Raw genomic sequence first — 26,619 nt, forward strand, 5'->3', positions numbered from 1 at the left:
GATGCTTTATAATATTTGGCAAGGACAAAGAAAGGTAACTGCAAACAAGGTCTCTTACCTGAAAAGATGACTTGTGATTGATGATTTGCTAATTTTGTAACAAATGGTAAAATAAAAATATCAACATCTCGTGTCACGCGATTACTTTATAGGCATGGATAGTTTCATGTAGCACGATTATTGTGGGGGGTATGTGGTTAATTTGGTTTTGGCACAATCTATTTTTGAATGGGGAATATGAGTTTGCTTACATGATCTCGTATTGTCATAAAGTAAGCTTAAATGAATCATAAATTGAGTTCATCTGCCAAAGAAAACCAGTCACATAGCTTTGATTCTTAGGCAAAGCTTGCAGGTTTTGACTATAGATAAGAAATATGGTATCCCTATCCCACCCATAGAGAATTTCTACTTATGAGATTCTTTTATCCCTAAAGCTTTTGCTTTTGGTTACAAACAGAGGAATCCCAAAAGCAAAAGCATGTTATTCCAATAAATGGTCGCAAGGCTGGAACACAATTCTGTAAACAGATTAACTAAACTCAGCACATCACCAAGTTAAAGTAACAAGTTTTTTTTGGAAAAGAAAGAATATCTGGAATTGTGAGAGGCAAAATGTTCTGAATCAAATGCTGTTGTTATCAAAGAGAAGATAACTGTACTGGTGAATGGCCACACTACCATCAACAGGAGAGCAATGAACTTGATTGGCTGTTTGGTTTGTTTCTGTGAAATGTTTTTGTGCTATTTAGCTTTCCTTAAATAATTTAGTGATGGAAACCAAATTGGTACCAAAACAAGGTGGTCTGAATATGAATAGTATTCTTTGCTTTACGATTCAAATTACAAGCAAGCACAAAACACACGACACCAAAACTAGTTGTAATTGATAGACGTGATTAACTGACTATAAGAAGTAGTTCAAAGAATTGTTTACTACATTCTATTTTGAAAGCAAATATTATTTGTAATGAAGTTAATTCTGGTTAACATTGATGTTTTTCCCGACATAACAATGTTGATGCAACCAACAATATGTCCCATATATTAATGTCAATGGCACCAACATTTATGTCAACGTTGTTATGTAATTAACATAGGAAGTTTAGAACAAAAAAGCTTTAAAGCTTCAACCTCTAATATGGCCCTTTTCGTAACAGCTCCACCATCACTAATCCATCTCCTCAGCACTGTAGCTAACTTTATATGCAGTTGTGAGAAAGATAAGCTTCAGGAGGAGTGTGGGGAAAGCTTGAGAATAAGTGGATGATCTGAAAGATGAACTAATAAATCAATAAAACAGATGTTGAGTTTGCATATGGTTGGGGACCATGCTGAAGTAGGGAACAGCAAGCAAGAGAACGAGGAAACTGTAATTAAGAAGAAACTCTAATTTGCACATTAACAAGGCTTATTTCTTAACCAAGTTCTCCATCGTTAATCTCATTAACATTTTTTCTTACAAACACGAATCAAAACCTTTAGAGTACTAATTAGGAAATTACAAATAACTTTTTATTTAAAAAATATTATAATACAATTTATCACAATTTCTAAAACCCTTTCACAGTGATTTTAATAAAAAAAACATAATTTATTTACTCTAAAGAGTCTGTGGAGATACTTTTATTCTTAAATCCATAAATAAATAACCATCGAAGATTCCACAATTAGTAAATCATTTGTTTCAACTTTATACGACAGAAAAGAAGCCAAACACTAGTTTGATACTAAATTTGACATAATTTTAAAAATAATATATCAAAAAGATATTATTGAGTTAAAAGTGTTTGAAAAGAATAAAAAATAAAAGATGAATATGGAGAAAATAAAAACTGTGGTTTATCCATTGGTCGTGTTGTCGAGAAGAAAGGCTTTGGCAAGTACAACCTCATGACAGCAAGCCTACGTGCACATTACGCTATCATTGAATAAACCATCTTCCAATAAAGATACACTTTACTGATAAGGCCAACCCTCCACTACAGAGATGCTTCTGTGAATTTTATCATGTGAATTATAGAAATACAATTTTGAAGTATATATGACAACATAAAACATAACTATAATTAAATTTAGTAGGAGTTATTTTTGAAGATCCACCTAAAAGATATTTAGGTTGTCGTGTTTCAACCATGATTATTTCTAGAGAATGTATACAAATTTGGTCTTAAAAAGTAATAAAAACCCATATAAGGTACACACATGTACGCTCTCATATCTCAGCCGTCATAATAAAAACAATTAAATAATAAAAAAAGATAAAACCTTGACGGGTATAAAAGTGTTTAAAAATTGTAGCACTGTAAATAACGTACACATGGTTGTGGGGTGTACTTTCCATCATTAGCAGTGGAAATGTGGCTGCTTGTGGTATTCTTACCTTTTTTGTAGTTAAAAGTCTTCTCAAAGGCATAAGCTTTGGGGGCTGCACGTGACACCCATAACACTTTCTCTTGTTGCTTTTCGCTATGCATGCTTCCTCTTCTATGGATGGGGCTGCTATGCTATCCAATGAAGAAAAATGTGTGACCCAGAAAATAGTTTCCTTCTAATAGGCTAGTAAACCTTTATTAGAAGGGAACACAGTTTGAAGCTTGTTTAATTAGATGAACAAAATAAGTTTATTGGGTATTTTCTTCTCTGAAATTTGTATCCAACAATCAAACAAAAAGGAAAGTCAGAGTTGTAGGTGATTAAGCAGATCGTGATAAGAGGCAGTTAAAGTGCTTATTTATATTTACTGATGCAATCATCATGTTTCAGGTCTTATAAACCAATCCATTCTTTGACAGTAGTAATATTATAATAAACTATCATGATTGCATAATAATATTAAATATAAGTAAGCACCAGAAAGAGGGAGAGAGAGAGTGAGAGAGAGAGAGGAGTAGTATTAAATTGTTACTTTTACTATGGCATGGCAGTATCCACTGTGTCTCAGCTCTAACTGCTGAGTTCTGTGAGCTTGGAGGGGTTCCCACTTTCCACTTAGCTGTGTCCCAAAGGTCGGTGCTTAAGATTTTCTTATTCTTCATATACAGATGCAGCTAAACAGTAAGTAGCTATCGGGGATTTATATTCCCTAGTTGCTTTCTGCTTCTATTCAAACCTTCTCTCTGCTCATTGGTTGGAATCAGATTTTTCCTTGCAAGGTGGGTTTCTCCTTCTGCATTTTCTTTCTATTCAGTTCACCTGATTGTTGCTTCTTCTGGATATGTTGGTTATTATTCCTTATCCTCTTAAATTTGCTCTTTTTTTAACGCTTCTGTTGTACGTACTCCTTTCTGGAAAGGAAAATTCTTGTTTACCGTACTCTGGATGTTTCTTCTGTCGTTTCCGGGTCAATTAAGATACCGTATTATTCACTGTTCCTGCAGATTAAAGTGGAAAAAATGAACAGAAAATTGCAAAAAATAAAATAAAGTTATGTTTTGCTGAGTGGAGTGTTTAGTTGAGCGCATACCCGTGAGATCCTCTGGAGAATTTATAGCCTCTTACCGTGTGCATCAGATAATGATAAAAAAAAAAGCTAATACTACTATTATTTGAACTTTGGATATATAGTAGTTGTGCAGTATGATATGATTGGATCATTATTTATCATTGCTCACTGAAGCCTTTCAAAGTTTGTCAATGTTCATGTGTTGAAAAATTCAGTTTCTCTTCTTGAATTGTGATAGTGAGAAAGGATGATGTCATTTGACAAGGTCCATAGTAGCTTTGTATCTCTATTAGAGCAAACAGATTCCATTATTCCTTGTGAGAGATTAACTTAGTGATTCTGTGCTTGTGGTTTATTTCAAGTGCAGTTGAAGTGACAATGTCCTCCTCAAGGCCTAGCCAAACATCCAGCAATAATTCTGGCAGATCAAGGTCATCGAGACGCAGTGCTAGGGTTCTTGCTCAGACAACTTTAGATGCGAAACTGCATGCAACTTTTGAGGAATCAGGTAGTTCTTTTAACTACTCCAATTCAGTGAGATTGTCTTCCGGCACAGGCACTGTCAGTGGTGATCATCAAACAAGGTCTGATGGAGTAACAACTGCTTACCTCCATCAGTTACAGAAAAGCAAGCTTATCCAACCATTTGGGTGCTTGCTAGCCTTAGATGAGAAAACATGTAAGGTCATTGCTTATAGTGAGAATGCACCTGAAATGCTCACCATGGTTAGCCATGCTGTTCCCAGTGTTGGTGAACACCCTGGTCTTGGCATTGGCACCGACATACGAACTATTTTCACTGCCCCGAGTTCTACTTCTATTCAGAAGGCACTAGGATTTGGGGAGGTTTCACTTCTTAACCCCATTCTAGTTCATTGCAAGTCCTCTGGGAAGCCCTTTTATGCAATTATCCATCGTGTTACCGGTAGTGTGATCATTGATTTTGAGCCGGTCAAGCCTCATGAAGTTCCCATGACTGCAGCAGGTGCCCTGCAATCCTATAAGTTTGCAGCTAAAGCAATAACTAAATTGCAATCCTTGCCTAGTGGGAGCATGGACACTCTGTGTGACACAATGGTTCGAGAGGTTTTTGAACTCACAGGTTATGATAGAGTGATGGCTTATAAATTTCATGAGGATGATCATGGGGAAGTGATTGCTGAAGTGAAAAGGCCAGGCCTAGAGCCATATCTGGGGTTGCACTACCCAGCAACTGATTTTCCTCAGGCCACACGTTTTTTGTTTCTGAAGAACAAGGTGCGTATGATAGTTGATTGTCGTGCAAAGCATGTGAAGGTGCTTCAGGACAAAAATATTCCATTTGAATTAACTTTGTGTGGATCAACCTTGAGGGCTGCTCATAGTTGCCACTTGCAGTACATGCAAAACATGAATTCTAGTGCTTCCTTGGTTATGGCGGTTGTAGTCAATGACAATGATGAAGATGGGGATAGTTCTGATGCTGTTCAGCCACAGAAGAGAAAGAGACTATGGGGTTTAGTAGTTTGCCATCACTCTACTCCCAGGTTTGTTCCTTTCCCTCTCAGGTATGCTTGCGAATTCCTGGCTCAGGTATTTGCCATCCATGTGAACAAAGAACTTGAGTTAGAGTATCAGATTGTTGAGAAGAATATCCTGAGGACTCAAACACTTTTGTGTGATATGCTGATGCGAGATGCACCCCTGGGTATTGTCTCACAGAGTCCTAATATAATGGATCTTGTGAACTGCGATGGTGCAGCACTGTTGTATAAAAACAAGATATGGAGATTAGGGGTAACACCAAGTGAATCCCAGATAAGAGAGATAGCTTTGTGGCTGTCTGAATGTCACAGGGATTCCACAGGTTTGAGTACAGATAGCTTGTCTGATGCAGGCTTCCCAGGGGCTGCTACTCTTGGTGATATAACTTGTGGAATGGCAGCTGTCAGAATAGCTTCCAAAGATATAGTTTTCTGGTTTCGATCTCACACGGCCGCAGAAATTCGATGGGGTGGTGCAAAGCATGAGCCTAGTGAAAGGGATGATGGTAGGAGGATGCATCCAAGATCTTCATTCAAGGCTTTCCTTGAAGTTATGAAGACAAGGAGTTTGCCCTGGAAGGACTATGAAATGGATGTCATTCATTCATTGCAACTAATACTGAGAAATGCATTCAAAGACACTGAGAGAATGGAGATAAGCACATATGCTATCAATACAAGATTAGGTGATTTGAAAATTGAAGGGATGCAGGATCTGGAAGCAGTGACTAGTGAGATGGTAAGGTTAATTGAGACAGCAACAGTGCCAATTTTGGCTGTTGATGTTAATGGGATGGTCAATGGATGGAATAAAAAAATTGCTGAGTTGACATGTCTTCCAGTTGAGCAAGCTATTGGGAAGCATTTACTCACTCTTGTTGAAGATTTTTCAGTAGATAGAGTCAAGAAGATGTTGGACATGGCACTGCAGGGTATGCCTTTTTCTTTTCCCGTCTTATTCTTATACAAGCTCTCCTATTATTTTTTTCAAGTCTTAGCATTCATGAGAAGAGACTTTGAAATGAGTGTGAGTATTTAGATGTTAGGATGTTATGTTCCCTAAAGTCATTCATGAATATTGCATTATTGAAGAATTATAAGAAGTTTAATTTGTCTTGTTTCCAAGTTTTATTCCATTTTATACCAACTTCCTATAATTTAATATATTACAATGTGATTAGGTGAGGAAGAGAAAAATGTGCAATTTGAGATCAAAACACACGATTTGAAGATTGATTCTGGTCCTATCAGCTTGGTGGTTAATGCTTGTGCAAGCAGGGATCTTCAAGATAATGTTGTGGGGGTTTGTTTTGTGGCCCAAGATATAACTGCTCAGAAGACAGTGATGGACAAATTCACCAGAATTGAAGGCGACTACAAGGCAATTGTGCAGAACCGAAACCCATTGATCCCTCCAATATTTGGCACAGATGAATTTGGGTGGTGTTGTGAATGGAATTCAGCTATGACAAAATTAACTGGATGGAAGCGAGAGGAGGTGATGGATAAAATGCTTTTAGGGGAGGTTTTTGGGACACAAATAGCTTATTGTCGTCTAAGGAATCAAGAAGCTGTTGTTAACTTCAGCATTGTAGTTAACAAAGCCATGGCTGGTTTGGAAACGGAGAAGGTTCCTTTTAGTTTCTTTACTCGTGATGGGAAACACGTAGAATGTCTGCTTTCTGTGAGTAAGAAGTTGGATGCAGAGAGTGTAGTTACTGGAGTCTTCTGCTTCTTGCAACTAGCTAGTCCAGAGCTGCAACAAGCATTACACATTCAGCGCCTATCTGAACAAACTGCTTCCAAAAGACTGAAAGCTTTAACTTATTTGAAAAGGCAAATCCAAAGTCCTTTATATGGGATTGTTTTCTCCCGGAAATTGTTAGAAGGTGCTGAGTTGGGAGCTGAACAAAAACAATTTCTGCAAACGGGTGGTCGGTGTGAACGCCAGCTTAGCAAAGTCCTTGACTCAGATCTTGACAGCATCGTTGATGGGTATGATATTGCTAAATATTGTGCTTTTATACTCTTTAGTCCTCGTAATTTATGTGGTGTTAGGCATCAACAAGAGATGCTATTTCACAACCACAACTAACACTGAGTGTCATAATGAAACAGTCAAGTATTTTAGCTGATGATAGTTTTATCAAGAAATTCGAATATGCACCAGCAGCAGCAGTTAAAATTTGACTTTTGTATGCGTTCTCTTTGTTAAACAAGAAAGTGCTCACTGTGTCCTACTCTAACGAGTGAATATTTGGTTTATCTACTGAATTTCAGGAATTAGATTATTTATAACTAATATTTTTTTACAGTAGAAGCATAGACTTCAGTCTTACTAGTCATCCCTTTTGTCCTGCATAATTTTGATTCAGTTTATTTTATGTGACATTTCTTTCCTGTATATTCAACAGCTACCTGGATTTGGAGATGGTTGAATTTACTCTGCATGAAGTGTTAGTTGCCTCCTTAAGTCAAGCCATGACAAAAGGTAATGCAAAAGGTATCCGATTAGTGAGTGATGTTGAAGAGCTGATCACAAGAGAAACCTTGTATGGTGATGGTCTCAGGCTCCAGCAGGTCTTAGCCGACTTTTTATTGATTTCCATCAATTTCACACCAAATGGAGGTCAGATTGTTGTAGCAGCCTCATTATCAAAACAGCAGTTAGGGAAACTAGTCCATCTTGCTAATTTGGAGCTCAGGTAATTAACTATTCCAACCTCAGATGGACATATCAAACTTTCTTTGTAGGTCTTCTGTTGATTAAATGCTGATAAAATAAACATGAAGTGAAAAGATTATCTTTTCACATTATACAAGCAAGGAGGCATGAAGGGGTTGAATCCAACTAGTTTAAATGTTTTAGATGGTACACCTTCTATGCCTATACAGATCCAACTCAGGTCACATCACTCTGAATTGGACCTATGCAACACAACTTTTCAAGGAAATAAACTTGTTATGCTATATTGAGATTATGTAGATGCATAATTTGTTAATCTGTGTTTGCTTTTGTCATTTGCAGCATAACACATGAGAGTTTTGGGATTCCAGAAACATTGCTGAACCAAATGTTTGGACGTGATGGTGATGAATCTGAGGAGGGTATCAGCATGCTGATTAGCAGAAAGCTGCTAAATCTGATGAATGGAGAAGTGCGTTATATAAGGGAAGCAGGCAAATCATCTTTCATCTTATCAGTTGAACTTGCCGCAGCTCATAAATCCAACAGTTAAAATTTTGGAAATAATTAAACCAAACCATAATTTTTGTACATCAGAAAGTGAAGGGTGCAAGAAATTTGCATTCCTTGTTCAATATTTAACTCTTGTTTTTATGACCTACCTTCGTGTAAGGTGATAATGTAGATATGTAATGCATAACTAACGATTCACACTCTCCTTAAGTGGTCTCATTACAGCAATTATGCGTCATTTGCAACAGAACGAAACATAAATAAAATATTAGAATACTATTTCTCTGAAAGCTTATTTTATGCATTTTTTAAAGCTGGTTCAAAATGGCAAAATTATTCCAATAATGGTTAAGGGTAAACCTATGCCCGCTCATGTTTTCTATGCAAATGATGTTATGGTCTTTTTGCAAAGGTAACAAAACCTCTCTCAAGAGCATGTATGACTTACTTAACCTCTATGGGGCTGCTTTGGACCAATGGCATAATAGACTCAAAAGTTACTCTTATGTTTCGTCTAAGGCTTCTTCTTGTTTGGTTCAACATTTTTCTTCTACTCTAAATTTCATAAAAGGTTTTTTACCTTTCAATTATCTCGGTGCTCAACTTTTCAAAGGTGTTCCAGAAGAAAAGTATATTAAGCCTACTATGGAGAAAGTTAAGATAGGAAAATGCTGAGCATGATGGGCACCCCCATTCAGTTAGTTAATTCAGTTATTTGTGGAATTGTGACTTACACTTTTAGAGTTTATAAATGGTCAGTAGCTATTATAAAGGTTATGGAAGCATGAATTAGGAATTTCGTTTGGACGGGATATATTGCTTTAAAAGGTTTGATTACAGTTCATTAGACTATGCTATTCTAAGAAAGGAGGTGATTGATCATTGTTGTTTTCAATCAAATCAAATAAAAAGTATGAATAGAACTAGTCAACCAAATTTCTTTCTCAATAAATTTAATTATATTCTTAGTTAAATAGGATTCATATATTATGTGTAGAAAATGTTAATTAGAATGAGAACTAAATAAAAATGGAGTTGTTGTCATTGAGCAATTAAAAGAAAAAGAATATAATAACTTAGAAAGTAGATTAATTCTCGAGTTCATTTATCATTGAATTATTCATCAATTGTCATGTGATTATCATCCATCTAATTTTCAAATAAAATAGAATTTAACCAAACAAGGGTCAATTAAATCCAACAGAATTAATGTCCACTAATTCATTCAATACCTCACTCATTTTCAAGCGTCTACTCATGAAATTAATTACATAAGAGATTGTTTAGAATAAAACAAATTAAACAAGAAAATTAAAGAACAAAATTGAATTATCAACTAGCATTCAAAAAAAATTTCAATAACAAAAATTATAATTAAAAAGGACGACTTCGTCTACAGAAATTGTAGAACAAAAACTGAATTACACAAAACCTCATAATTCAATGTAAAATTACAAGAGAATTAACCCAAAAAGATTTAGATTCCATGCAGAGACAAAACAAAAGTAATTACAAAGAAGAAAATAGAAGACTAAGGAAAACAATGTAGTTAGGTTGAACGTCTCTCGTGTGTAATCTGAAATGATGATCTTCCTTATGGCTTGTATTCATTTTTGAGTTTCTTTTCCTTGTAGATTTCAAATTTAGATTATCTTTCAAATAGTTTCCAATATTTTTTTCTAAAAAAATTTAGATTTTGTTTGAGATACTGTAGATTTTATTTTTCATTTTTTTTCTTATATTTTGTTTTTAATTTTTCATATTACGTGGATTTGTTTCCAAATCTGTTTCAAATAAGAAAATTGGACTTTGACTAATCAGACTTGCACACATCAGTGTTGCATACTCTTTCATAAGACGGTATGTTGCAACAAGAATTAGACCATTTGATGTATTAAAAATATGAAATTAATCAATAATTTCAATTAAACCCCAAATAAACTCAATTAGGTAAATTATAATTAAATTAGTGAATTTATTCACATTTATAATTCAAGAAGGTTAAAATTAAATGTGAGTAAAAATGTGCTTATCAGTGGTCTTTGGATTGTTAACTTGAGGGAAGAAAATCAAGGCTCCATACTTCTTCGTCTAGCTTGGAATTTTTTATTTAGTTTGAAGGATGGGCTAGCATGATGAGAAATAGGTTCATTTCTAAATTAGATAATACTTTATTAGACACTCTTCTTCCTCTCTGTGGTATGGTTTTGAGTATTGGCTGCAGGGGATGCTCAATGGCTTTTATGGGATGACTTATCTGTAAATTTTTGGAGTGCTAAATGGTGTTTTTATAACTCTATTAATAGTCATTTCTCGTGATGTTCTTATGCATCTTAATCTAGATTGGTTGATGTTTGAAATGAGTATTGGAAAATTCCTAATTTGATTCTTCTAAAATTGTCGCATTTATATTTATATACTATTTTAAAGGACTATACCCTTAATATTTATGAATATTAGGTGGTTTAGAGTGCTAAAACTGAGGATCTTCTTACTCAGCAAACAACTCAAAATTTTATTCATATATAGGTTGATTTTATTTCTTATCTCGGAAATGAAAACTTTTTATTAAAAAAATTAGAGACATTTTAAATTTTTTTAAAATTATTAATTTTTAAATTAATTTTTATTATTGATAAATGATAACAAGATATTTATTTTTTTGAAAGATACAAATTTATATTTTTTTTCCACCAAATTGATATTATATTTGGAGAGAAGCTTTGGGGTTAAATTGCTTGCACGAGGGAATATGCGAAATGATATGGGTTGGTAGCGTGACATTAGTTAATTGATTTTGTAATTTGCACCTTCCAGATTGTTAAATTATATAATTAAACTTCTCCCATACTTGTTACCACCTTTTGTTGTCTTTTCAAACATATTATCTAATTTAATGAATCTTTAACAATAGAATATCACCTTACAGCTATATCACATTTTATTTTTCAGATCTACATTGGATATGCTATTTAAAAACACACTCATCAATTTAAATATCTCATTTGGATTGCTCACACAATACTAGCTAAAATGACATCGCCTATGCTTGCACATTTTTTTATATAATACAGACAAAAAGGTCTGAAAATAATGAATATATGATACAAGAAAAAGTAATTATAATAAAAAAGTGTTGTGGTATACAATTATTTCAGTAATAATAGAAAAAGTTGGTAAGAAGTCTTTGTATTTCAAATGGAAGATATATATATATATATATATATATATATTATCTTTCTTCTTTTTTTTACTTTGGTTCGTTCACAAAAAATGAAGTGGCACATTTATGTTTATGAGAATCAATTAAGAAGGAAAGTGTGAATCGATTCAAATTCCACACTTTCACGGGAGAACAGTTATTCATCATAACTATTAGGAAATGAACAGCAGGCACAGAAGCAGTAATAGAACATTTGATTAACAAAATCACAAGCATGCAATAATTTTTCAAATTGCAACTATGAAAGAAATGAAGATACCCCATTTACTCACATTCCAAGAATCCTTTATTAGTTTTGCAACAAACATGAATGGCAAAGCAACAAGGAGAAGACAGAAGGGTGAAAGAGCGATATCAGAGACATTAATTAGGTGCAAGCCTAGACTTGATCTTCTGAACCTCCTTGGTACCAACCTGGAAGGCCTTGGTCAAGACGTTGTCTGGAACAGGTGGTGTGGCTGCAAACAAGGTGAGAGCAATGGACTGTGTGCCAGGTAATTGGCTGTTGAAGGCTGCAAGGACTGAAGCAGGTTCCTTTGCATTGTTCTTTTGGAAGTGAACTAAGCCTTTTGGGAACACAAAAATCTCACCCTTGTAGATGGTCTTTGATATCAGCACATTGGCTGTGGTTATGAACCCAACATCGAGGGTTCCTTCCAGCACAAACACAATCTCGGTGGCACGTGGGTGAGTGTGGGGAGGGTTGATGCCACCAGGAGCATAGTCAACTCGTGACAGAGATACACCAAGGGTGTTCAGTCCTGGGATTTTCTGAACATTGGCTCCAGTCACCAAGGACCCATAGGTATTGTTTGTGGCACCTGGTTTGGCTAGTATGTCTGAGAAGAAATCACTGGCATTTACCTTGGCAGCATCTTTGCAGGTGAATCCATTCACTTTAACAGCTGTTACCATCACAACATCAATCAGAATTGCACAAAAAAATGTTATGCAGATCACAAATTCTCATGTACAACAGAACAGCTTTGTTATTTTTTATAATAACTTGATGCTAAAAATGATTTCTGATTATTTAAGATGGTAAAAACCTGTATTCAATTTTTGTATGTCTACCTATCATTCACCGAAAAAAACTCTCACTATCAAACTATCCATGAATTAAAAATTCAGTGTACCAATCATGCTACAAAAATGTGAAATGATTAATGGGAGTTGGTGAGAAGTTTATTATTTTAATTGGGTGGACACCGTTTCTGAGGAGGTGTTGAATTGTAGCGAGGGGTGAGGGGAAAGGAAAAGTTGATGAAATGAGGAACTTTTCATTAAAGAGCAAAATTAAAGGTGTGGGAAAATGAATTGATTAAGAAAAAGTAATGGAATAAAAAGGTTGAAATGTAATGATTAAGGGGAAAAGTGAAGGTATGCATGAAAGTGAGGATGATGATGTTTTGATTTGTGTACAGTAGAAGATGAAAGGAAGAGAGTTTGATAGAAAAGTAGAACCTGAGGCAAGGTCAGCGACACAGAGGTCTTGAAGAGGATCAGGATCTGATGCAGTGATGGTGGTTAGCAGCAAAGCAAAAGTCAAGAGTAGAAGGGAGGGTAAGAACTTCATGTTGGTATGCAAGAGAAATGAAGTTGGGAATGAAAGGAAGAGAGAACAAGAGAAGAAAAGTATGTTAGAATTGTTTGTATGAGGTATTTATCAGAAGGGGTTGAGAAGTAGATGACTTAGAAAAAAGAAGAAGAATGGTGTGCTAATAAGTTGAATAAATGGCGCGCGTGTGAATCAAACGCATGCGACATGCCTAATTCTTGGACACAAAACACAGGAATGAACAAATGAATAAAATAGACCTAAGAATTGGGTTTTGGTTTGGGCCTTGGATGAAGGTTTGTGTGTGTGACCCAGTCAATCGTGAGTTGCGGTTCTCACACATGTCACCTGTGCTCTGCTCCACGCCCTTCTGTTGAGTGTTTCATTAGTTTATTCATTTGTAGCCATGTTTTACGGTCAGAATCGTAGACCTTATTTTGTGTTCCAACTACAACAATTTCTTCTGCATAAACCTCTTCTCAAAATTTCAAAAATCCTAGTTTACAATACATGGCGTTTACTTTAAATAAAATGTTTTTATTTTAGGTCGTGTCTTCTACGGTATGAGCAACCTCACATGGGTCCGTTTCATCTTGTATCAGGAAAAATGTGCTTTTGATTTCAAACAACTAAATAAATAAATATATTTACCCACTCAGTCACTGTTAGAAAATTAATTGTGATTATATATATAATATAACAAAATTTAAAATTAATTACATCATCAATGCATCTATCTTTAAGCTTCATCTTCCTTTCTTTAGAAAAGTTAAATTTGAAAAAAAAGTATTTTTTATAAGCAGTTTTTTAAAATTAAATACAAGGGGTATGCAAACCTTTCCGGCCATAAAGCTAAACCAGTATCAAAACTTCTCCTTCATCTGGATCAATAATTTATTCATTAATTAAATTTAAAATTTTAATATAATCAGAATTATTTTAAATTTATCCTCATAAAAATTTATTGAACTTATTAAATCAGCGGTTATCCATTATTTCTGGTCAAATTCAATAATTTATTCATTTGAAAAATACTTTCTAAAGTCAATGTAATTAAAGATAAAATTTAAAAAACCAGACACACATTAAAATAAGAATGCTTTACTCCTTGGCAATGGAGTTGTGTTGTAAAGAAAAATATTATCTGATCAAGAACTCATACAACATTTAATACAAGTTTTATTTGTTTATTTGTCTTTCTAACGCATAGAATATTTCATGTTATAACGATAAAAAGATAATACAAAAATGATATTATATAAATTGTAACGTCATTTTTATATTAATTATAAATAGTGTTGTTTAGCCAAGCATATAAGCACAAGTTACATATCCATGAATAAAAAGATTATCAAACAAAAGTAGATAAAGGGTAAACGAAAAACAAATTATCACAATCTTCAATTTACTTTAAACAAATTACATGCATCATGGTCTCTGTAATTGATTGGAATTTATTATAAATATAAAACGGTGTAAGTCTTAAACTTTTTATTAAATGATCTCACTCATAGTTTTTATTAATTTATTATTATTAATTTATTATTAAATGTGCTGCCAACGCCCCTCTTAAAGTAATAAATGAAAAAAATAACAATTTATAATTTATAAATATTTTTAATACCACATCTTTAAATTACTAGGAATACAGTTTTTTTCTAATAAACTCTTACTGGTTAAAATATATTCAAATTACAAAATCATAAGTTAAAAATTAAATAATAAATTGGGTCCGTATACTTTCTATAATTCTTAACAAATTCTAACCAACAATGTGTTAAATATTACTAACTTCTTTTAATAAATTATTTAAAATTCTTCTACTTTTTGGATATATATGATAGTTGGTGGGTATTAAATATATTTTATATACTGTCAACAAATTTGTAAGCAAAATGTTATGTTATTTATTTTGAAAAAAATTATAAAGAAAGACGTCCACTTATAATTATTATGTGCCATGATATAATTTTAGAATTAGTATATCTTATTATATAAAAATTTTAAATTTTAGCCAAAAATTATTTATTTTTTGAATCATAATCTTATGTGTGATGTAAGCTCTGAGTATATCATCATCTCAAATTTTAAATAATTTTTTTATTTATTTATAATAAATAAAATCGATATCTTAACATAAAATGAAGGAATATTTGTTGGAGAAATTAAAAATTAAAATTTTTCATTATATTTAAAGTTCGTACTTATTTATATATAATAAAATACTCTATTCTTCGTGAGATTTCTAACAATTATTTATTAGATTTATCAAAACAGGTATCGGAGTTTTTGGATTTTATTCCTCAAATATAATATAGAGGCATGAGCTCTACGATCTTCCATTGCTAAGGGAAAAAAAAGTGGTAAACGTTAGGTGTTGTGGGGATGTGGAATAGTGGAGTCTATGCTAAGGAAAGACAAAGACACAAACAACCCATCCTCCAAATTCTAACCTAATCCATTTGCATCATTATCATTTCTTTCATCTTTTTTTCTCACTCCTTGACTTTTCTCTTGTACCATTTCTGCAAGGCATCAAACATTCATATACTTAGAGACAAATTAAAATTCAATCAGATACAAATGCTGCAGCTCTGGACAACACCACATATAACACAACACCAATCACGATAATATATATATGTAAGAATCATTTGTATTTGTGATTTTATAAAAATTAAACTTTATTAAGATGGTATTAAAAATTATTGCATTATGCAAACATTAAATTAATCGGGGGAAAAAATCTAATCTATAAAGCTTACATCATTGCTTTCCTCACGAATTAGAAGCAAGCAACACCAATTACCCACCACACAAAAATTTCATCACTTCAATACAAGAAAATCATGAAATAAAATCAATTTTAAAGACAAAAAATAATTAGTTGCTATAGTTACTAAATTAGATAACATAGAAACTAAAAAAAAAATTATAAATTAATTTATATTATTGTTAAATAATTTCTAAATTGGTATCTAATTAGCCACCAAGATTTTTGCTACCAAATTTATAATCTAAATAATTGGTAGTTAAAATTTTTGTGGCTAATTAAATACCAATTTAGAAACCATTTAACAATAATATAAACTAATTTAAAAACTATTTTTTTTAGTTTTTAAAATAATTTTTAATTTAATTATTATAACAACTAATTATTTTTTGTTTTTAAAATTAATTTTTATTTCATGATTTTCTTATAACATTTTGTTTTGTTTCACTTTATTTTGGATCCTAATCATATCCGTTCAACTTTAGATTGATACACTTTGTTAAACACGTCATAACTCACAAGGTTTTAGTGTAATTTAAATATTTTTGAAAATACTGAAAATTAAGAAAATGCTTCAAAAGTTATTATTTTGCTTAAAAATAATTGATAATATAATATAACTATTTAAAATCTCTTATTGAGAAAATCTTAGAGGCGGTTTAACTAACATATTGAAAATTAAAAAGTTAAAACAGAAAAACAAAATACAAATATTTTTTTGTGACATAAAATTAGAACATGACCAACAACTCCTTAATTTAGGCCCATATAACTTTTTTTCCAACGTAAGTGTAAAGTCCAAAACAAATTCTGCTATATTTCATGGATGTTTGTTGCTGCACCTACCTGCATACTTCCTCGTGTCATCTATAGATCAGGTGAAAAGATTATTTTATTTTAAAAAAATATATCAGATTTTACAATCTGAAAATATTTTTTATTTTATTTATACCTTCATGATTGTAAAATCCAGAAAGTATTTTCGTATCCAAAAATACTCTATAAATTTTATAATTTGAAATATTTTTCTCTTTAAAAAATATATTATGGATTACAAAATCCAGAAGGTTTCCCTAATTCAAAAATATATTCTGAATTCTATAATTAGAAAATATTTTTCAGATTATAATCTAGAATGTATTTTTTTAAAGTAACCATTATGGATTATAGAATCTGAAAGATATTTTCAATTTAAAAATATCTTATGAATTCTATAATTCATAGTTTTTCCAGGTTACCTATTCCAAAATAAATAAATAAAAACATCAATGGAATAAAAATATTTTGAATATTTTAAGAATTCTGGAGTGCCACAAAAAGCTAGTGAGGTGCATGAAGAAACAACAATTCCATCTCCACACAAAATCAATAACTGGTCCAAATTGATTTCGGCCTAGCCCATTACAATCCTTTCGAACTTGGCTTGGTCATAAATAGATTCTTACTTCCTGCACCTCCATATATTCTTCTTTCACCTCCATAAATTTTCATATTTTAAAAAATATTATTCTGTAATATTTTGGATTACGTAATTTGTAAGTCTTTTTTCAAATTCGTAATTAGCTTCTGGATTACATAATTCGGAAACCTTTTTTCATATGCATGATTAGTTTCTGGATTATGTAATCCGAAAGTCTTTTTTAGCTTCCAGATTACATAATTCAGAAGTTTTTTTCAAATGCATGTTCGGATTACATAATCCAAAAGGTACTATATGGGGTGATACAAGAAGGATAAAAAGATATTTTCATGTTGTGTATGGAGGTGAAGAACCTATGGAGGTGTAGGAAGAAACAGTCTCATAAATATGAGATACTATGAAAAATAGCCACAATATAAAAAGAACCAAAACATATGTTAAAAGAAAAAAAAGGCTAGCAACATATAATTATTTAGGAATTTTAACATTTTTCAGCATTTTTAGTACAAGATTTCTTGCAAGTTAATTTTTTTTTTAGAAGAACATAAATTTCAATGAGTTCCAACTCTTAGTTGATAATTATCTTTAAATTTTATAACTAATAACAATTTTTAATTAATAAAATGTGTTATGATAAAATGGTAGGAATGAATATGCAGGTAGTGCAGATTTTGTGGTAATTAAGTAAAATGAAGATTATAAGCCTAAGTATTTCTTTAATAAAATATATTAAATTTTATTATTATTTTAGTACTTGAGAAAAAATTTAAGAAAAAATAATTTCTTTAAATTATTTTATAACTATTTTTCTTATTTTTAAGAGATAATGTTATTGTTTTTTCTTATATATAGAAAGAAGAATTTTGTATTTTTTTAGTAAATTATATTATTATTTATTTTCTACATCATATTTTCTATTAGTTCTTCTTAAATAAAATTTGAAATGAAGAAGGAAAATGTCAGTCTTCTTTATACATCATAAAGAGGTACAAAACAAGGAAAAAAAGGTTTAATAAAAGTACTTGAGAATGAAAGTGGAAAAAAAGTTTATTATAGTAATACCGAGAAAACGATTTGAAGAAATAATAAATATTTAAAAAATATATCAAATTGTAGGCTACAATTAAAAACACAAATATAATGAAAATTTATTAATGTTGATAGGACAAACCATACATTTTAACACCATCCTACCATGATTTTTCTGGCAAGCCTAATCACTTTTTATTTTTTTATTTTTTAAGTTTAATATTTAACCAATGTGAAAAAAGGCAAATAAATAAGATAGAGTTCAATTCTACTTTTATCTTTTTGTTAAAAATTAAAGGAATTTATTTAGAAAATATTAAAAAATATATAGAAAAGACTACTCTTAAAACAATATTATATATATTAGGATTAAGACAGCGTAGGAAAGACATTATTTTAAAGAAAAATTTTACTTTTGAAAAAAAAAATATATACTTTACAGACAAATTCGGTCTTTAGTTTAAAACATAAAAAAGTATAAGAGAAACACAATAGCATCATAAATTTTGTTTTTTGTTCAATATACAACTTAAAATAGTTATTTTCTGATCACCCTTTTATGGAAAGAAAATAAAATAAAATATAATTACATTTTTAATAATAAATATTAATAAATGAAAACAAAGTAATTAATGTAGATAGAAAGTCTTTATTTCACATACCTACTTTTAATATATTCATAATAAAATTGCATATAATTAATGTAACTTTTCAATCCTTTTACATTTAAGCAAACCAATTATCATTAAAAGTTCATATTAATCTCACTATTAATTTGTTATTCATCAATCATTTTGACGTACATCAATTAAACACAATGGAACAAAATTCACGTGGCTTTTGTCAAAACCAAATCTGAAGTTCATATTCATTATTTAAACAGAATCAAATCATTGAGAGAATTTTATATTTCAATTATCAAATTATTAAATACACTATAAGAATTTATCATCTTTTATACTATGAGAACAAAAATTCAGTTTTAACTAGAAATAATATTAAAATACAGTGTATAAGTAAAGAAAAGTAGGTTTTATAAATTAGAATCATTCAAATGGTAAAATGACAAGAAAGTTTATTTTAAACTCAATAGTGTTAGGTTAGTTTGACATCAAATCATAAAAATTAATGGAATTTTCGTTGAAAGAATTATTTTACTAAATTTATAAAAGAGTTGTATTTTTACAATTATGATTTCAAAGTTAGAGTCCAGCCTTTTATATATAACATACATTGTCTTGTTAATTTGTCATCTTCAAAAACTACAGTTAATGATTAAACCAGTGGCAGACAAGCACAAGGAAATAAAAACAATCTGCCATAAATACCAGAAAACATAGTATATGTACTATGTATTAGGCACAAGCACAACTAATAACTAATAATAGAAGCAGAAACAAGTGGTACACAGTGTTGTGTATGTTTTGAAAGAGCAATAGAATTTGTTTTGTGGGGATAACCGATTTGAAAGGAAGGTGCAGGGACAGCAAGAAACCCAGAAGATGGTGAGAGAAGTGATGAAGCAAGCACTTTGGAAAAGCATGCACTTTGGAAAAGCATGAACAAGTTTGTGTGTGTGGGGAAAGTGATAAGAATGGGGTGTTATTGAAAAAGCAAATGTGAAGGAATGGAAGGTGGGGTTGTTAATAAATCAAGCTTTTGTGAAAAAAGAAGGTTTATGAATTAAGAAGGGCTGGAACATCATATATCTACACTACAGTCTGTGTGTGTAAAAGTCTAATCATGAAAAGAAATTCACATATCCACCACAAAGGGATGCATGATTTTGATTGAAATTGATAGATCCAAAATTTTAAAGTTGCATCAGCAACTTCTACTAGTAGTGGTTGTTGATTAGTACCCACCATGTCAATAAAATGGTTTGGTTTGATTTGTTTCTTCTGTTTATAGCTCGTGACCAATCACTAATTCACTTGCTTCCCACTGCATACCTGGCTAATCATTTTTCTTCAGTCCAAACTTTACTCAAGTGACTAACCATTTACATTCCCAATATCTGTTTTCTGTAAACGAAACTGAAAAACTAAAAATTGTTTAAGAGGGACACTTTTTGAAAATTATTAACTGATATATCTTTTTAGCTTTTGAAAAACTTGAATTTTCTCTCCAATCATCAAAAATAGCTTTTTCTAATAAAGATATAGTTTTGTACAATTTTTTTCCTTTTTTTAGTTTTTCTTTGTCGTCAAATGAGAGAATTGTTTTTGGTAAGTCTGGCACTGATTTTTTCTTCTCTGTTTCTGTCGTTAATAAAATCAAACCATGTGAAAAATAGTTTTTGAAAATAGGAGCTTATCCTTTAGAAAGTGGGGTGTGGTCCATTTTGAAAACTGGGTTCCATTTCCCCATATTCATTTTGGTGAGCTACAGCGTTGAGAATTTGAAAGTTTGATAATTTGTTGGCACTAATGCTTGTAGTCTCATTGAGGTTGCCGATTATAAATAAAAATAGGAGACTTGCACCATTCTGAGCTCTGAATTTTAAAGTTGGAAAGATCCAGGGTTATTTTAATTGTATAAATATCTGTTTTATATATTCTCCATCTTTAGAGCAGGACATTGATAGCATCAGGTGTTTTGATATGTCCCTGGAATGCAATGAAGATGATTTGGACTATTATCATGTGCATTTTCTTTTGACAAGCAGCAACCTCAATACAGATGATGTTGATGGGCTCATTTACTATAATGTCTTTGTTTCTGTGGGACTAGCTGGCTCTGGCTGGACTAGTGAAACAAAACTACCATGCATCATGCATCATGCATGGTAACTAACATGTACACACAAGTTATAATCAGGCAGGTTTTTTACTTTTTAACTTTTACTTTCAAAGTGATTAGCTTGTAAGGTGAAACTGTGATAGCAAAACCAGTTCTGATTCTAACCCATCTTTGCTTCACCCACCAATCAAACAGGATGAGGGAACACTGAAAAAAGTGTTTTCAGTTGACAGTGATTTTCGAACAAAAAGATTTAGCATGATTGAGATACTAGAAGTTAGACTGCTATTGTGAAAGAGACAGTTCAAATGTAAGATGGATTTTATGAGTGGAATGAGATTACAAAGCAAAGCTAAAGGCAAAGCTCTTGAATTTCAGTGATGTGCATGATAAGAGAGGGAAAGTGACAGTCATGGACTTTTATCAAACAATGGAGCTCTAAAAGGACATTGAGGACACCATATGAGCTGTACCATGTGACCCATAGTTTGAAACTTTGAATATTTGACTTAGGATTTCGGTTTTTCGTGTCATTTCTCTATTTTTTTACTGCCCTCTGGGGTATGGAACTGGAAGGTCAGCTTTCGCCAAATTTGAAGCTTTATGTGTTTCTTCCTAGTTCGTACAAATGCAAATTTTTGGGCAGTATGTGATTTTTTTTCCATTGTAAGAAAATTATATCCTTTTTCTGTCTGACAAAGCTGCTTAACCAAAAGGACAAGTTTCAATTTCAACCTTAGTCCTCTCATACGTATCAGAATAACAACAATTAAGTATTCAGCTTTGACACAAAGTTGCTGCTGCCGGTGCAGCTTTAATTTAACTGCCAAAATGTTAAGAGTCCACAAACCACGCATTCACTCAACTTCGAATCCAAACCATTACAAGTTCTCATTAATGATGTAGTATAATACGTTCACACATATATCAAGGCTATTCTTATGACATAATTAAGAGCAAAATCATGAGGAAATCACGTGATGAGTGTATGAAGCTGCTTTATAGTTAATAAACAGTTGATGAATTTGAACTGTGATATGACCACTAAATCAAATAATGCTATGTAATCAAACCGAGAAAAGTCTACGCAATTTCGTAAAGCAGTCTTTTCCTTTCAAATTGACCCATTAAAGCTTCTGGCTCAGGAAATAGATAAATGCTACCAATGGATTGTTCAACGAAGACAAGCACATAGATGGAGTGGAGTGGGGCAAGCATGTTGGGCTGATTAAGATAATTGATTGATTAAGCATCCGCAATTAACATCCTTAAGCCACTTGTGCTTCCAAATCAGTAGTGAGTGTTGAGGGATACCCTGTCAAGAATACTACCCAAATCTTTCTTTTCTGTTTTGGATTTGAAAATGCCAAACTGGTGAGCTAAGAGGCCTTGAAAAAGGAGGGACAGAGAGCATGATGAGTAGCATGGAGGACAATTAGTGAAGGATACAGGGAATCAATTTAAGGTCGTGGAAATTATAAACTAGGCCCTCTTGTGCATTTTATGCTCAAAGTTGCTCTCTCTTTACCATCCTTGTCTGAGCTCTATCTTTTTCTCGAAAGCTTCCTTTTTGGGCTATATGTTCATAAACACCATTTCCCCTGAACACTCCATTCCTGTCTAAAACACACTTCTCCAAAATCTCTAGAATGGTAACCCACTAGCACTACTGACTCATTCATTCTGCTCATGTTCAATCCTCCTTCTCTAGCCCTTTATCTTCTCTCTATGTGTGTGTTGTTGATTAATGAGTTTCAAATCTTGTCATACAGGCTGACCATGATGCCACGGAAGAACAAAGGCCCCTCAACCAATGGAAGAGAAGTAAAGGGGGATTCATGGCTTCCATGTTCATTTTTGGTATGCAAAAGCAAAAGGAGAAGACTTTCTGTTGTGTGATTTGATAGCAAGATATATATTCAGCTTTTTTTACCCCCTTTCCCTTCCTTGTTCATTGTAGTCTTGTCAGCATTGGACAACATGGGTTTTGTGGCAAACATGGTGAGCATAGTCCTATACTTTTATGGAGTGATGCACTTTGATCTCGCCAGCTCAGCCAACACCCTCACAAACTTTATGGGTTCAACCTACTTGCTTTCCCTTGTTGGGGGCTTCATCTCAGATACTTACTTGAACAGATTCACCACATGCTTGCTTTTCGGATCACTAGAGGTTCTGGTAAGTGATGAACAATAAATAACATCTTTGAAAATTCCTAAATCCCAATGACCTGCCCAACATAGAAACGAATGTTATTTGAACAAAATAATTACTTCCTTTCAACCTTTTGATAAAGTTTCTGAAAAAAGAAAACTATTATTTCTTAAAAAGTCTCACACCAAGCATGGCTATATCGTATCTGGTTGCACACATGTAGGCTTTGGCAATGCTCACAGTTCAGGCTGCTTCAAATCATTTACACCCTGAAGCTTGTGGCAAGTCAAGCTGTGTCAAAGGTGGCATAGCAGGGATGTTTTACACATCACTGTGCTTGATGGCATTGGGAATGGGAGGGGTGAGAGGATCCATGACTGCATTTGGTGCCGACCAGTTTGATGAGAAGGATCCTACTGAGGCAAAAGCCCTTGCCAGTTTTTTCAATTGGCTTTTGATGAGTTCAACTGTGGGAGCAATAACAGGAGTCACTGGTGTTGTGTGGGTGAGCACCCAAAAAGCATGGCATTGGGGTTTTTTCATAATAACCATTGCTTCCTCTGTTGGATTTGTGACCCTTGCTCTTGGTAAGCCATTCTACCGCATCAAAACTCCAGGAGATAGCCCCACTTTGAGAATTGCTCAGGTGTGCATCTCTGTTTGGCTTTTTCTTCATGATAAGTACTAAACTACTAAACCAACTTACATGCACATTTTATAATGTTAAAAAACCATTTTATTTGTTAACTACAGGTTATTGTTGTGGCTTTTAAGAACCGAAAGTTGTCACTGCCGGAGTCACATGGGGAACTATATGAAATCAGTGATAAAGATGCTACAGCAGAGAAGATTGCCCACACCAGCCAAATGAGGTGACTCTCCCTCCTCAATTTCATACTTAACAACAGGCATACACAGAAAAAAGGCTAATAATTTCTTGCAAATGACAAGACTATTAAACTAAACAGGGTCCAGCAAATTGGCATGTTAGGATTCTTTTTCATGTACCTCGTAGTAGGTAACGCCAAGCACCATGGTCCCACTATAAACTCTACACGTCAAGGAACGGCAGAGATATGGGGAATGAATGATTATAGAAGGGAAAAAATCTATGCCGTGTGTAAATTGCACAACACAAAATAAAAGTATTCTGACATAACTAAGGAAGAGGCATATAAAGAACAGTACTGAATGCAATCAATCAGTTAGTTTTTTCTTTTTCTTTTTCATTTTCTGAAATATCATACAACTCAGAGGATAACTGTGATTTTTATTTTTGTCCACGAGTAGGAAATTTGGTTCTCTCATAATTTGATTTGGATTGTAATTCAACAGAATATGAAATAATAGTTTTCATCGGGATCAGATTCCACTTTAGAAGTCTGAATTAAATCTAACCTTTTTTTACCATCAATATCCTGCTAACCCGATTTCTGGTATATCTTGTTACCTCTAAAATTGGAAAACTTTAGACTCATCAGTTGAGCCAACTTCAATGATTTATTCTTTGTTGATATTTAATTATTATTTGGTTGCTTAAATCATAGTCTTCCTATGTACAATAATTGATGACAAGATTTGGATTTAGGCATACACATGTCTCCTCTCCCCTTTTTTCACATTCATGCATGTTAAAAAGTTGAGGTTTGTTCAATTACGCAGGATTCTAGACAAAGCGGCCATTATCCAAGAAAACTCAAAACCCCAAGCATGGAAAGTGTGCACAGTGACACAGGTCGAAGAAGTCAAGATCCTAACAAGAATGTTACCCATAGTAGCAAGTACCATTATACTGAACACCTGTATGGCACAACTTCAAACATTCTCAGTTCAACAAGGGAATATAATGAACCTAAAACTTGGGTCTCTAACAGTGCCTGCACCATCCATTCCTGTTATCCCCCTTGTGTTCATAAGTGTCCTAGTTCCCTTGTATGAACTATTTTTTGTGCCATTTGCAAGAAAGATCACTCAACACCCTTCAGGCATAACACAACTCCAAAGGGTAGGGGTGGGGTTGGTACTCTCAGCAATATCAATGGCAGTGGCTGGGATTGTGGAAGTGAAGAGAAGGGATCAAGGAAGGAAAGACCCTTCTAAGCCTATAAGCCTATTTTGGCTTTCATTCCAGTATGGTATATTTGGCATTGCAGACATGTTCACCCTTGTGGGATTATTGGAATTCTTTTACAGGGAATCACCTGCTAGCATGAAATCACTTTCAACCTCTTTAACGTGGTTGTCAACATCCCTTGGTTACTTCTTGAGCACAGTCTTTGTGAATGTCATAAATGCTGTCACCCAAAGGATCACTCCAAGCAAACAAGGGTGGTTGCATGGATTCGACTTGAACCAAAACAACCTTAACTTGTTCTACTGGTTCCTAGCCGCCCTTAGTTGCCTTAACTTTTTTAACTACCTCTATTGGGCCTCAAGGTACAAGTACAAACGTGAAGACTCTGGTCCAGGTTTTAAGGGTTTAGGTGAAATGCCTCTGAATGGTTGAAAGCAATGTTAGAGAAGTGAAGGACCCTATGGCAATGTTAGAGAATGAAAGAAAGGAAGCACAATGGTTTATTAATGGATACTGAATACAATAAGCATAAGAGGCTGCTATTATGTACTGAGCTTGGGATGTGGAAATAGTTAAGTAATGCTTGAAATCTCTATTTGCTACATGTTTGCTTGTATGCTTTATTTCTTTTTGTTGCCTTTCAAAGCTTTTCTTTTTTAACTTATTTCTTTTTCAATGTAACTTCATTCACCTGCTTTTGTAATAGCCCAACGGCCATTCATCGATGTTAGTTTCATAGTTAGTCTTATAAAAGAAACAAATATGTAACTATGTTTGTATCTAACATCGTTTATAATTTGTAACAGCTTTTTTGAGTGTAGTCAGTGGTACAAATTATGTTTTAGTAAACCTCTTCCACCAGCATGCTAGCTCAGTTCCATTTTAAAATAGATTAGTATAAGAAAATGGTATGTAAAAAATGGTAAGAAAACGAGATTTTTTTTTTAGTTACATATAATTTGATAATTATTATTTTTTAATAATAAATACTTATTTATATAAAAAAAATAGTTTTGCTTGGTGACCTGGGAAGTTTTGTTTTTTTGTTTTTCCATAAATTTGCAGTGCAGGGTTTGATGAAAAAAGAGAAAATGAAAATGGATATTTGATGGTGGATGGTGTGATGGCGAAGTGACTATGAGAAGAAGAAAGGCTGAAAAAGAAAAGTGAAGGAAATTCCATTGACACTTTGTTTAGGATTAGGTATCCAAGATTTGGATTATGACCCCAAGGACCAAGGTCATGGTCCCTCAATTCAAACTAGATTCTACTCTATCACTCATTATTGCAACCCAAAAGAAACAGTACTTAAACAACATATGCAAATTATTTTAGGCATTGTGCTTCTTACTTCATCTAGTAAATTTAGTCTTCAGATAAGCACTGTCCTAATTTCCCTTTGCAAGTTTTCATACATAATTTGTAGCATTCTATACTATATAATTGTTTCAAGAATAAGTATATATATCATAATTATTT

The 26,619-nt window shown here is 32.8% G+C and overlaps 3 protein-coding genes and 1 long non-coding RNA gene across 4 annotated transcripts; 2 read left to right on the forward strand and 2 right to left on the reverse strand.

Annotated features, from left to right (window-relative positions):
• The first annotated feature begins 2,370 nt into the window (after positions 1-2,370).
• Positions 2,371-8,457, forward strand: LOC137814868 (phytochrome A-2). The gene is made up of 5 exons (XM_068617795.2): positions 2,371-3,155; positions 3,813-5,900; positions 6,150-6,963; positions 7,383-7,673; positions 7,997-8,457. The coding sequence occupies exons 2-5, from the start codon at positions 3,824-3,826 to the stop codon at positions 8,205-8,207; spliced, it is 3,393 nt and encodes a 1,130-aa protein (XP_068473896.2). The 5' UTR covers positions 2,371-3,155; positions 3,813-3,823; the 3' UTR covers positions 8,208-8,457.
• A 3,108-nt stretch (positions 8,458-11,565) lies between these two features.
• Positions 11,566-13,357, reverse strand: LOC137814869 (rhicadhesin receptor). The gene is made up of 2 exons (XM_068617796.2): positions 12,855-13,357; positions 11,566-12,295 (listed from the first exon to the last, which is right to left on the reverse strand). Exons 1-2 carry the CDS (start codon positions 12,964-12,966, stop codon positions 11,754-11,756), a joined length of 654 nt encoding a protein of 217 aa, XP_068473897.1. The 5' UTR covers positions 12,967-13,357; the 3' UTR covers positions 11,566-11,753.
• Positions 13,358-21,885: 8,528 nt separating this feature from the next.
• On the reverse strand, positions 21,886-23,383 carry LOC137814871 (uncharacterized). The gene is made up of 2 exons (XR_011081690.2): positions 23,250-23,383; positions 21,886-23,142 (listed from the first exon to the last, which is right to left on the reverse strand). It is a non-coding gene; the product is annotated as an uncharacterized LOC137814871 (long non-coding RNA).
• On the forward strand, positions 21,945-25,960 carry LOC137814870 (protein NRT1/ PTR FAMILY 4.6). The gene is made up of 6 exons (XM_068617797.1): positions 21,945-22,564; positions 22,685-22,772; positions 22,873-23,090; positions 23,290-23,712; positions 23,820-23,938; positions 24,729-25,960. Exons 1-6 carry the CDS (start codon positions 22,562-22,564, stop codon positions 25,570-25,572), a joined length of 1,695 nt encoding a protein of 564 aa, XP_068473898.1. The 5' UTR covers positions 21,945-22,561; the 3' UTR covers positions 25,573-25,960.
• Positions 25,961-26,619: the final 659 nt, after the last annotated feature.

Source organism: Phaseolus vulgaris, chromosome 1, assembly GCF_051622355.1.
Source record: "Phaseolus vulgaris cultivar YP4 chromosome 1, ASM5162235v1, whole genome shotgun sequence".
In the NCBI taxonomy this organism is placed as follows: domain Eukaryota; kingdom Viridiplantae; phylum Streptophyta; class Magnoliopsida; order Fabales; family Fabaceae; genus Phaseolus; species Phaseolus vulgaris.

Coding starts and splice junctions, on each gene's coding strand:
- LOC137814870 (XM_068617797.1), top strand. Junction 22,773..22,872: donor GGCTTCCATGTTCATTTTTG/GTATGCAAAAGC, acceptor TGTTCATTGTAG/TCTTGTCAGCATTGGACAAC. Junction 23,091..23,289: donor TCGGATCACTAGAGGTTCTG/GTAAGTGATGAA, acceptor GCACACATGTAG/GCTTTGGCAATGCTCACAGT.
- LOC137814869 (XM_068617796.2), bottom strand. CDS start 12,966: ATGAAGTTCTTACCCTCCCTTCTACTCTTGACTTTTGCTTTGCTGCTA. Junction 12,296..12,854: donor TGTCGCTGACCTTGCCTCAG/GTTCTACTTTTC, acceptor TGATGGTAACAG/CTGTTAAAGTGAATGGATTC.
- LOC137814868 (XM_068617795.2), top strand. CDS start 3,824: ATGTCCTCCTCAAGGCCTAGCCAAACATCCAGCAATAATTCTGGCAGA. Junction 5,901..6,149: donor GTTGGACATGGCACTGCAGG/GTATGCCTTTTT, acceptor CAATGTGATTAG/GTGAGGAAGAGAAAAATGTG. Junction 7,674..7,996: donor CTTGCTAATTTGGAGCTCAG/GTAATTAACTAT, acceptor TGTCATTTGCAG/CATAACACATGAGAGTTTTG.